We start from the raw sequence: 13,224 nt of genomic DNA, 5'->3' as shown, positions 1-13,224 counted from the left end.
CAGCTCTGAAAGAGAATTCAGATGTACAACCAAAACAGAATATATATGATGGTAGAAACCAAGTACAAAACTGCCAACACTTGTAACTACACCTTCAGTAGACGACCACTAAGGTAGCATGCCAAATCTGGTGCCGATTGCTGCACCTTTTGAAGTGGACGACAACTCTTCTGCCAGTGGCTCTGTGTAGGCTTCAGTGGCTGCTCAAAGGTAGAGTACTCCTGCAAAGTTCTGCTCCTGAGTTCAATGCTGATAGAGCTCCTCTTATGCACCTCCTCCTGTTCTCTATGGGCTGTAGGTATGCTCCGGAATGCTGGACTTCCGCTCCTGCAAGAATTTGTATCAATAGTGCTACCTCTGCTCTTCACCCTCAGAGATGATCTGGAGATTGAACACCTATGGATAGATGGAACCCCAAATGGGGCTCCTTACATAAGGGATAGACCGACCACAGCCTGGCCAACTGGCCAATCTGTAGACATCTGATGAGGGTCAGCCAACCCAGTCTATAGCCAGCCGGCCAGCAGCCAGGTCAAACTACCTGCTGCTCCAGTTCCTTGGCCTATATAAGGCCAATCTTGCAAATTGCCAATCCGGGTCCTTGGCTCCTTGATCAATTTGACCTTATCCATTACACCACTGCCAATGGCTGGCCATTTGCACAGCCTACCTGACCTCCCCAGGCCCTTGTACCTGGCATAGTACCTGCTGAAACTGCCAACCAGTACCTGCTGCACTTTGCCGACCAGTACCTGTTGTCCTACCAACTAGTACCTCCTATCCTGCTGACCTGTTCCTCCGTACAGTCCTGATGTGCCATACCTTTGTGCTGTCCTGCCCCATCCTTTGAACCTCTCCATGGGCTCTTGGCCGTTCTACATGCAGCCCCACATTCTGCCAGTACAGTGAGCGCTATATCAGCCCTACATGCAAACCTTGGTGACCTCATGGGCCATCCTAATCAAACCAACAAGGAGATCTATGTACTGCCCATGTGGCAGCCAATCTGCTGCCCACAGGCAGCCGTAATCCATCCGCCTTTCTCCCATCCTATGCTGTGTGTCATCCTCTCCCATGTCCTCCTCATATGGGGGCCCACAGGTGGGGAGGTGGCGCTATATTCCAACAGGAAAGGGGGAAAAGCCTTTCTAGTACTTCAGCAACTACATCTACAACAGATCGAGTGACAGAGTTTGATAAGCATATAGCACAGGCTCTTTCTATTTTTTTTCTGTCATGAGAAGGAGTATCAGAGAATGCCAAAGATGCTACACAAGAATGGGATATCTCATTGACATGTACCAATTAGAATGAGACACATGAGATTGCTTTTAGGAAGCCCTTGAATCAGCTCAAGATGTGTGACATAGTGCAAGCACTAATCTCAAATATCACAGATCTGCAAGATCAATTGCCACCCTCAATGGAGGAATTGAGAAAAGAAAATGGTGTCAGTCAATCTTAACTCTCTTGCTACTTGCTTAGATTCTAAATTTTCCAGATAGACCATAACAATTAGCCTTTTCACCGCAATGGCATCCAAGACTCCTCTCAAGGACACATAGAATAAGGCAATCCTCATTCCTCGTTAGGAAAGATGAAGGCCACAAAAATGGTTAATCTTTTCCTTGTAAGAATGGGTGAAATCAATTCCTCCAGACAATGATGCCACATTCACCTATAGCTTTTTGCGAGCCAACAATTGAGAGCTTGGGCAATTAACACTATATAATTTCGTTTTTCATCCACAGTGATGGATAAAGTGAGGTGCTTTGATAGATCTTATAAAGACCTATGCCCATGGACACAACACTTTATTGGAGAAGTATATTGAGTTCACTAACATGTTCCATACAATCACAGGAACACGTGATTATGTCTATATAGAAATACACTTAAAACTTATGTTCTACTGACACTGATTGATGGATGCAGGTTTCCCAACGACCCTCACCTTTGCACTGATATGAAGAAGCTTCTTAGTTGAGGCCTACTGGCTAAAAGGAAACATCCCCGTATGGAATCATCCATGGAAAGTTTTGCAACAACAGCTGTAAACTTCCAAAGGTACGCAATGAAATCTTATCTTTTCAGCCCTTTGACCCGGGACTACCAATATGGGTTGAGTGTAAAACTATTGACTTGGACCTTGAAATACTTGTCACCACCATTTCTTCTTGTTTTGCATACCATACACTCCTCCAAAAAGCAGATCTGGCAATCTTTGCCCTTGATATTAAACACTTGGCAAAAAATTTGTGAGTTCACTGGAGGTTAGAGGTGGGAGAGCTGGGCTTTCCTATGTTCTTCACCTTGAATAATAAAATGGGTGCTCATTCTGATCACGCTGTGCCTTTCTTGAGCATGGCAGGACCATGTGTTAGCAGAAAGAAGCTGATTGAAAAAAAACTATTTCTGTGCCCAAGCTGCTTCCTCTCGTGTAGTGCTGGCTGAGGGCTGGCAAAATAAAACACACTCTTTTCTCTCAGTTCAACTGTAACTACTACTTACTTCTTAGTGGCAGCTTGTCAACAGTCACCCGAGAACAATGTGACCCAGTCTGCACCCAAATTCAACATGGATATGCCTGCTAACCTCTTTTTACCGTCAATTGGTGCAATTTGTCAAAGGCTGCCTCTCTGGAGCCCTGAAATTGTGCAAATTAAAGGAGAAACACAGTGCTGCTCTCAGACTGATAGTATCTGCAAATCATGGCAGCTCTTCAATTGTACTGCTGCCCAACAGACTTGGAAACATATGAAGTCCACAGGTGGACGTGATGACTTCAACCACAGTGGGCGGCAATATAATGGCTCTACATCTATATCTATGTATGTATGCATAGATCCAGAGCTGCAGAGTCAGGCACTTCTTGGCAAGCTAGTCATCCGCGGTCTGACCCCAGGAGGACAGACGTGGAAGCTCTTGCTACAGCATGGTCTCAGTGGGTGTACTCCCCAGAGAGGGGGTGTTTGGCAGCCTTCTATTCGATGGATCTTCACTTCAGCTCCTTTGACTCAGCCCCGTTCCCCCTTCCTCCGTAGCCTCATTTCGGTCTGGAGGAAGTTGCGACACAGCCTTTCCCAGGTTCCCCCTAGCTGCCGAGAGGAGACAGACAGACAGCCCTTGATCTGGAGCAGCCAGGTGACAGATGATACAGGTCCTCAGCTTGGAGAGAGATCCCATATCCCTTGGGCGCTCTGGGCGCATGGGCCCGCACGCTCGTTCCGGGTTTGGAGGGACGTCTACAGTCGGATGAGCCCAGGCGAGCTGGCAACAGCAGTAGGTACGGCACGTGGGATCCAGGCTCGGCGAGCGGAGATTGATGCTGCCATCCCTGCAGGTTGGAGGATTCCCGTAGGCACCGGACAGCTCTTCCTGGGAGATGAGAGGTGGCTAGGACAGTTCACTCCACGAGGCATTCCTTTGGTGGTGGCAGGCCTCTTCTCGGATTCTTCGGTACATTTCTTCTCCATCACTGATGACAGTCGCCTACAGAGCAGAGAGGCCGTGATCGACCCCCAGCTTCCCTGGCAGCGCCTTCGCATTGTAGGGCTGCAAGGGAAGACTTGGCATATAGACCCCCTGATTATGCAGGACCAGGATTGGAGACTCTGGATATGGGAGGGCCGTTCCTTGTCAGAGGTGGAGTGGGACCCAAGGGAGTGGCTTTGGCCACCGTCGGAGACCTCAAAGAACCCTACCCCCTTCTTTTCTTACAGTGCACGCACGGGTCGGCGTGCTCTTGGGGCTCTCCAGCGTGAGCTACCCACACAGGCACATAGGTGGTATGCCCAGGGGATATCCTTGGTCTTTCTTCGCACTTTCTGGAAGACTCTTTGGGCTAGTTGGCGTCCGAGGAAGATCTCCTACTTCCTTTGGATGGTGGCACACAAGGGGCTTCCAGTTGGTAGATGGCTGAGACAGATGGGGCAGGAGGGGCATTGCCAGATGTGTCTTCAGGAGGAGTCGTCCCTGAAGCATTGCCTTTGGAGCTGCTCGCACGCGTAGACGGTTTGGAAGGGAATCATGGGGATCTTAGCTAGGGCTACACCCGATCTAGGACCGATCACTTGGGGAGCCGTTTGTTGGTGCAGCATTGAGCCGAGACATCACTTGGCCTATGAGTTCTCTAGACAGGATCCCGTCTTTTTCATCACGCAGGCCACTTGGGCATACATGGACAGCTTCCCATGGCATTTGACAGAGACAGATGCAGGAGCGATGCCTCGGCACCCAGTTTGGGAGATCATAGGGAGCACCACAGGCTGGCATATCTGGACTTCCAGATGCGCGCAGACTGTAGGAGCTCAGACTTCTTCTACTACCCAGACCCTCGTAGATATCTGGAGCACGATCATTCACACGCTCAAGGGTCAGTGGGATCAGATTCAGGGAGAGTCCCGGGCAGGGAAGGAAAAGAGAAGACGTTTCCTTCGCGACTGGGACCACCGGGAGTTATTCTTCCAGCACTCCACTCAGAGTCTTCAGTGGCATTACACCCCTCCACCGTGGCTGTTTGTCCACTCTCCGATGATTATGCCCTAGGAGGCTTGTATTTAGCATTCTGACTTCTCGAGCTGAATCCGTTTTATGATTACAGCCCGCTGGCCTTCAGGCCTTCTTGTGCTCTCGCTTTCAAGTAATATAACTAGCACTACTTTTTGCGCAAAAAAAAAAATGTATGTATGTGTCCAAATGAATGAAGAAACAATCTTCAAAATCAAGCAAATAATGCAACCTCATGATAGTGGGCAAAAAGTTTGAAAACCATCAACTCGTTATGCACAGCAGGCACTAGCATGAGGCGTGACTCTGCCAGGCACTAATCTATGTCAATCAAAGACCCACTAATTTATATCAATCAAAGACCAAGTTGGTTACACTGAATGGAAACGTAGTTAATAACCGATCAATGCCGTCTGCAATGAAGTATATAGTGACGTCGCCGCCTATTGGGGATAGCAGTGATGTCAGTGCCACTGCTAAGCTGGGATGACTCAAATACACGATCGCCCACTAGGGCATAGCCACAAGCTGAAAAACCCAATCGCAATGAATGAGGTTGTGTCGTTTAGAGTAAAATATGAATCACGTGAAGCTGGCATGGATAAGTGTTTGAGAGTGCATATTGCTATAAACAAAAGTAAGTAGAAGACCCATAACCATATCGGAAAACCTTTTAGTTTCGTTTCGAAGGTCTATAGCATTATGGTTCTCCTTGTTCTCAAGGTATCCCAAATTGGATATTGAAATTTGCCAATGCCTGACGTGCAGACATTATGAAGGTAAACAGTAGGAATCCAGTTATCAAGGTCATACGAAGGCAAACAATAGGAATCCATTTTTGAACAGTCATAAACTAAGTTGGATGGTTAATTAATACTTAATGCGACCTACGCTGTCGTTTTTCTACGATCGGCAGTTTTCTTACTTGGCAATGAGGCAGTTTCTTGCTGGACAATTAGATGTTTATACTAGATTTATTTCTGGATTGTCGTGATCCAAGAGGAAAACATCAGCCACAGAAGTAACGATTGGCTTGGAATAACAAAGTGGGTAGAATGCTTCACGTTACTCAATAAACAATGACATTCCAAAAACGCACAAGCACGGCACAGTGGCAGACAAACGTATGATTTTTCCCTGTTGATGTCTTCTGAGAGGGCCAAATTGCAACAAACCTGAATCCGTACGATCATCTCCGAGTCGCATAAATGTCAAGCCTTTTCTGCAATTTCCGGAGTGGGTGCGAGGAATGCCATTGAAGGAGGCACTAAGCCCAAATTCTCGAGGGCCACCAAGGAAGGAGGAAGAAAGAGCAGTGGTGGCAAAGGAGTGATGAAGCATAGTGTGATTTTGGGGAGGAGTTGAATTTTGTCTTAAATCTTGACAAGCCTATCACACTCTTTTCTTCAAAGTTTCTATCCTATACATTGCTTTGTCCTCCTCATGTCCACCCTTTTCATAGAATAACCTCATCCCCTTCTCCTTTGCTTTCCCAATCATTCACATAGTCCCTTTCATTCTCTGGACGTCTCCCCACCTCACCTCCCCCTACCCACATTCGAATCCTACACGATGTCTCCCTGAGCTCGTTGCCCCACATTCGAATCCTACACAATGCCTCCCTCCTGCCTGGCAACATAGGCCACGTGCAAAGTTTGTAATTTGTACTACATAAAGACTAGTATTCAGGACTCCAACTTAAAAACCTCTCTTAATGCCTTTGGCTACACTTGGTAGTTTCCTGAGTTTTTGTCTCTGATTAAACATTCCTTCCCATCAATGTCATGGCTTCCGTAGTTCAATCTTCCTAAGAAAGTTATAAAGAACATCATTGATTAATATTTATCCATAGTAAACATACCCACAACAACTAGACAAGTTCCTTTCTTATAATGTATATATTGCATAGGTAGCTATGTAAATGATTGTAGTTCTTGCTCTCAACATGATGTTTAAATGATCTTTAATGAATGAGCTTGGGGACTTCACATATCAAGGTGAGAAATTGGTTAAACTTACAAGATTTGCATGTCTACATTTTTAGGTGAGCAATAGATAAAACCTATTGCATTTGCATTAGGACAAGGGCCCCACGTAAATGTGCCAAAGGGGTTGAGTAGAGAACTTGTTAACTCATACATCTTGTGTTTGTTATTTTGCATATATTCTATGTGGGTTTATCCACTGAGCTTCTATTGCCCTTAGCTCCACATATACCATACTAAGAAACGTTTTGATTAGTAATGTCCATGAGGGTGAGGCATACGTTTAAACAAACCCCGATAGTTGATCAACCACATGTCAATCATGATTAAGTCATATCAACGTTTAGTCATATCCATATACATGGGGGAATATGTGTGTGTGTGTGTGTGTGTGTGTGTGTGTGTGTGTTTTACAGTGGTGAGAGGTGGTGTGTGTGTGGGTGTGTTACAGTGGTGAGAGAGCATCAGAGAGCGTGAGAGAGGAGGTCGACGCAGAGCCAGGTCCCCGTACAGCTCCCCTTTCCGTCCGTACATCTGTACGGACGTCGTACGGTTGTACGGCGTTGTACGCACAAGTTCGGCCTATCCCTACGCAGCCTCGACTGAACCCGCTGCTGTTCACCTCGCCATCGATTTTTTCATTCTAAACTTCCCTCCGTACGTCCGTACCTCCCTGCCTCTTCCGTACAGTTTAGCCCCTTCGTGTCCTGTCAACTTCTCTTTTCCGTACAGTTTTGTCTATCTTCTCCGTGTGAGTATTCCGTACGATTCTGTCATCTTTTCCGTATCTCCGTACAGTGCCTCCGTACGTCCGTACATCCCTAGCTCCTCCGTACAGCTTAGCCCCATCGTGTCCCCTCAGCACCTCTGTTCCGTACAATTCTGTCAACTTCTCCGTGTCAATATTCCGTACAGTTTTGTCGCTTCTCCGTACATCCGTACGTACCACACTTCGGCGTCCCTTCCGTACAGTTCAGCCAGCTTCTCCTTTCGTCAATATAGTGCTTCAACCTTATCTCTTTCTCTTCGCTTGATATCTGTTGAATCCCTTAGCCTCCATGGCAGAAGCAAACAAGTATTATGTCAAGAGAGCCTCTCTCCTGAACCCAAATGACAATCAAGGGAAACCTCTCCCCCCATAGCTCCTTCATCTGAAGATGCTTCCTATGTGTTTGATATGTTGAATGATGATTTTCAACAAAGTAGAAGGGAATGGATTCAACCTGCTCCGAAACTCACTTACAAAATGAAGTTGCCTTCTCTTGTGCATCCTTTGAAGAAGCTCTCTCAAACTGCAGTGATCATCTTTCTCCCAGGCAAAATTCCCTCTGCTAATGATGTGGGACAATGGGTGAATTCTCTCCTAGGTGGATGCTATGTAGAAGGAGTCTATTTTGCCTCCCGAGGATTTTATGAAGTACATCTTTTGGATGCCTTGACAAAACAAAAGATGCTGGAAATGTCTCCTTTATTTTTTGGTCGACAAATGGTGCATATCATGCCCTGGTCCCCTAATAAGGACTATCAGAACCTCATCAAGCATCATTGCCCTGTATGGGTTGAAGTGGTTGATTTTCCAGATTACATGAGAACAGAGCTTCCAGGTTTAGCTATGACATTGGGACAAGTGATATGTCCCCCTCGTCCCACAGGTAATAAAAATCGTTTTTGCATCTTGTGGGATACTGATAGACCGACCCCCTCCTCTATTGCAGTTGAGATTGAGGGTGTTAATTTGGGAAAGAAATATTTCACTTTAAAATGGGGCATTTTTGCTGGAGCTTGTTTTTCTTGTCACAAGTTTGGGCATCTTGCTTCAGAGTGTCCCTCTATCCTTCATCCACCTCCTCCAGCAGCTATTCCTCTGCCATCTAATAAAGGAGGTCAGAAGACATATGTGGAAAAGATTGAAGCTAAAGGAGCAAAGCCTTCAGTTCATACAGGGAGCCAAGCCAATTCAGCTCAAATAAGGATAAAGGAAAAAGCAAGTTAGGGGAAAATAACCCATCTTCTTATGAGGCATGGCAGACTGCAAAGAAGACGGTGCCCCTCAAACAAAGACCTCTCCAATCTCGTAATTGGGATGCCTCTGCTCCTTCTCCAGGACAATCTTCTACCTCTCCAAGCAACCCCATCTCAAAGGCATGGGTTAATGCAGTCAAGAAGGGTCTTCCCCTTTGTGAAGAAGATGATATTATCAGGGAATTGGATGCTGAGGGTCAGCAAGACCCTGTGGCAATGGCAGAGGCTTGAGGCCTCCTATTCTTTTTGAGGACTGATCATCTCTTGTATATATTTTCATGCGTGCTTCTCTTAATTTTTTTTCCTATAATATACAAGGCCTCTGCAACCAGAATAAATGGAGGCTTTTATGGCATTATATAAATACAACTCATCCGGTGTTGTGTGTCTACAAGAGCATAATCAGCATTTTTTGGCTGGCTAGCATGGGTTTTTTTCTGGATATGATATATTTTATTCAGGATCTGAACAATTCTCTAGGCTGTGCATTTTAGCCAGACATGATTTGCAACCCTGGATAGCATATAATGATCTTGGTGGACGATGGATGATTATCCAATGTATGATTAATGGAGAGATTTTTGAAATAGGATCTTTGTATGCCTCTCAAAATTCAGCTTCCAGAGCTCAAATGTGGAACTCCATCAAGCAATATCCTTGGTCTTCAAATGCACTACTTTGTGGTGATTTCAACAATTCTCCTCACTGGAAGGACAATACTACACATAAATCCCATATGCTGCCCTTTGAAATCCAACAATGGGAACATATGACATCATCACTTCAATTTGCAGATTTATGGATAGCAACTCACCCATCAGTTATGGGATTTACATATCATCATAATGCTTTTACAGAATATTGGGCCAGGCTTGATAGATATTATCTCATTCATGCTCAGCAATATGATGAATATACATGTCAAATGTGGACTGATTATACACAACAATTATCTGATCATACTCCACTATGGCTCATCCTTTCTTTTGGTATGCCTCTGGATGACTTGCAGCTCTCTTCAGTCAGAAATTTACAGGTCAATCGATTATATCTCTCTCATGAAAATTTCCAGCATATGATCAGATTGGCTTGCAGGCCATTGCTTTCCCATGCTCAGGAGGATCTGGACTTTGCTTGGACCTCTTTCATACATCGTATTCAAAATGTCATTAAGGAATATGGAAGATGGTACATGGCAGGCCGCAGAAACCAGACAGCATATCCAGTGGGCAAAATCATACAAGCAGTATTTGGTACAGATTAGTCATCAAAGATTTCTATCTGATTCTAAGCAGCATTTATTGTCTTGTGCTTCCTCCATAATTGATGCCAATGATAAATGCAAGCTGTCCAAATGGCAGATCCGGGCCAGAGCTAAACCTATGCTAGATAAGGGCTGTTCCTCGAAATCTTTTTTTCGGAAATTACATGCACATAGACAAAGCCAATCTCTCATGAGGGTCAGGAAACCAGACGGCCTTTGGACCCAGACTCTATCTCAGCTAGAAAAACAATGTTTGGATCATTTTCAGCTTCTCTTTTCTCAGCCATTTTCTTCTACACCTCAGGTTATTTCAACTCGTAACAGATTTACTGAGTTTGTTTCTCTTATTGTCTCCTTGAAAAAAGCCTCAATGCTGGAAATGTCTTTTTCAGATGTTGAATTGGATGAAGCTCTTAGGCAATTGGGTAAACATAAATCCCCTGGCTGGGATGGTCTGACAGTTGAATTTTTTGAAGCCTTTTAGCCTGAATTGAAGGGTCCAATTCTGCAGTTTATAAATGTAGCCTGGCAGCATCAACATCTTCCCTCAGCATGGAAGCATGGTCTGGTTAAGCTTGTGCCCAAAAAACCTATATGTGAGACTATGGATGACTGGAGGCCCATCACTTTGATGCCGGTTATATACAAACTGATTGCCAAAATGTTGGTACATCGAATAAAGGATATCCTTCATGAAGGACTTCATCCCAGGCATCTAATTTATTCTTGGAGGTTAAAGCTACATGCTAAACTATGCTTGCTCAAAAAGTCAGTACATTAGCATGTGATTTATTCTTGGAATTTAGAGTTGCAAATAATTGTCTACACTTTGCATTGCAAATGATGAGGGATGGAACTTAACAAATGTTAAGAATTTGGCGGTGCTCCCTTTGGATTATCACCAAAATTTGGCATATTGGATGGGTATGCATGTGGAGAATGGCAAACTAGCTAATAGACAAGCCTTACCTATTTTGTAGAGTTGAACTCACCAACCTATTTGTTGGAAGGGGAATGGTGATAGCATAGAGGCATAGAGACACAAAGACTAGCTTATATGAGCATAGAGACATAGAAGTTTTTACTAGTGGCTATTTTTCTTCTTGAATAGAGACACAAAGACCAGCTTATACGATATAGGATTGCATGGGAGAAAAAAAGACTTTTTCAAGAGGAAGGTGGAAGAGCAAGCTTCCCACATCAAAGAACTTGAGGTGGAGATAAAGTACATGCAAAAAGAATGGTTGAGGACACTCAAGTCAAAGGATCTCAATTCTTTGAGACAAGAAGATGTAGCATTGAAGAAAAGCTTGAAGGAATTGCAGAAAGCATAGCAGCAAAGTGACAAAGGCTTCCAAGAAAATGTAGGCTAAAATGGAAAAGGAGCCAAGTTTAAGTCAAATGTGGTAAACATACACAACTCCCAAAATGTAATTCAAGAAATCTATGGTGAGGAAAACAAAAGACAAAAAAATCTCATTGAACCAATGGTTGGACAAAAAGAAGATATAACAAGCTCATTAAATATAACCAAAGACTTGTTACATGCCAAGTTTGAAGAACAAATTGAAAAATGCATGGAGGGTGGTGAAATATGATTCATAAGAGAAGCCTCTCATTATCTAATTTAAAGATACTCATAGAAGACATAATGTCTTCAAGAAAAGACCCAACCTAAAGGGCAACTGTCTTCATTAATTAGGATAGAGAAAGATTGTAAAATAAAGAGGTAATGTAAGATCGAGGGAGAAGGGGAAATGGGTTGTGCATGGAGGTAGGTAGAACATTATCCAAGGTAGGACATCACCCCCCCTACCCAAACATAGGGGCCTTCAACATAGGGGAGACCAATGCTTTATCATTTGATTTTTGGAGCTAGAATGGGATGTTTTCATTCCTTATTAGGTAGCTTTGTTTATACTTTTTTAAGAATTTTTTTTTTTGAGCTTAAAAAGTTTGATTTTACATTATACCAAAAGATTTGTACAATGTCTTTCTTGAGATAACTCTCCATAGCAGAAGAGATCAAATTGTTACAGAAAGACTCTCATATAGAACTTGATCTAATATGTGTCAAGTAGTAGCAAGATCATTAGCAAAAGGATAAGTAGCATCAGGGGCAACAACATCATAATCTTCATAGTTCGTATTCCTACAAGGTAAAAGTCCACATACTAGAGGTCCCAACAGCATGTTTTGGGGCAGGGGGAGGCTTAATTCCAAGATCATCAAAGTCGGTACACTCACGTGCAATCATTTCTCTTTCGTGCTGGTCATGGGCTTCATTAAAGATCAAGAGATCCTAGACCATAAACCATATAGAGAGGACTTTCTTGGTACTTTTTGAAGGCATATAAAGATACAAGTAGTTGGGGGAGTTCCTACTCATTGGGGACTTCAATGCCAAGATCAAGAACATACAGGCAAAGATCTTGGACTTCTAGGGAGATGCCTTAGCACTACCAAATCCTTAAGTTGGTGAGTTTAGCCATAGGTCAAGGACACACAAAATCCTCCGACATGTAGGAAATTTGCTAGAGGTGTGCACTAAATATGAATTACTTATCTACAATGGGCTATAAATATGGCTAATGTTGGAGGGATATACATGCCACAAATGGAGCTTTGCCACACCATAGTGTTGTGACTACATTGCCAAGGCCTCACACAGCTGATTATTTATATCCGTCAACTTTTCCTCTAAGTCCGTGCGGTTTTCTCCCACTCTCGCATTTCTTCACAACGATATCATGAATCTTCTACTCTTGCTCTTCTCGAACATGTCGAGGGAGGACTCACCCCTATATAGAGTAGCGTGAAAGAAGGATCAGAGGAGGCATGCAACCAGCAAGCATGGAAGGGCTAGGAAAAGCATAGAACTCGGCTTCAAGGTAAGTGAGGATTGATATCAGCTTTTTAGCAAAGCTTTTTGTAGCACCCAACACCGATGCTAACAGATCTCTTGCTTCATCTCCGATCTTCGACCATGAACTCTCTTGCTCGGAAGCTTCATCTGTGATTTGAATCGATCGCTTTATCTACAATCTGAATCTCTCGCTCGTAAGCTTCATCTGTGACCTTCCTTGAACAATCTTCCTTCTCCTTTTTTCAAAATCAAAACTAACTGCGGACTGGCTTTTGACTATTCGCGAAATACTATCTGTATTTTTGAATTAACTCTTAACTCTTTGTTGGAGTTCAGAATGTATGCTTATTTAAATTGCTCACGTAACTTGAAAATTTGGTTGCTTTTCCTGCCGATGGTAAGCTTCTTGGGTTGCTTTGCTTGTTACTTGCTTTTTTTTGCTGAAGCACATGGAATCAATTTACGTGTGCATGTGCTCTAACATTCTATGCTTCCAACGTTTCCTTGGTGATTTTGCTTTACACGCGTTCATGACTTCTGATGCTGGCTTCACTTAGCCATATTCTTTCTGCCTCTTC

General features: G+C 43.9%; 1 protein-coding gene across 2 annotated transcripts in view; it reads right to left on the bottom strand.

Moving 5' to 3' along the window:
* Nucleotides 1–5,923, bottom strand: part of LOC147901632 (tubulin alpha-6 chain) — a 64,930-nt gene extending 59,007 nt beyond the window's left edge. For both annotated transcript variants that reach the window (XM_087374962.1, XM_087374961.1), the window contains exon 1: nt 5,685–5,923. In XM_087374962.1, the coding sequence (XP_087231088.1) occupies nt 5,685–5,850 (166 nt within the window). In that variant the 5' untranslated portion in view covers nt 5,851–5,923. The remainder of the gene's footprint in view (nt 1–5,684) is intronic.
* Nucleotides 5,924–13,224: the final 7,301 nt, after the last annotated feature.

Source organism: Dipteris shenzhenensis, chromosome 5 (genome assembly GCF_047967505.1).
Source record: "Dipteris shenzhenensis isolate YYH24624 ecotype China chromosome 5, Dip_SZ_1.0, whole genome shotgun sequence".
Lineage (NCBI taxonomy): Eukaryota > Viridiplantae > Streptophyta > Polypodiopsida > Gleicheniales > Dipteridaceae > Dipteris > Dipteris shenzhenensis.
The sequence above is the reverse complement of the archived record's forward strand: the minus strand, read 5'-3'. Positions and strand labels throughout refer to the sequence as shown.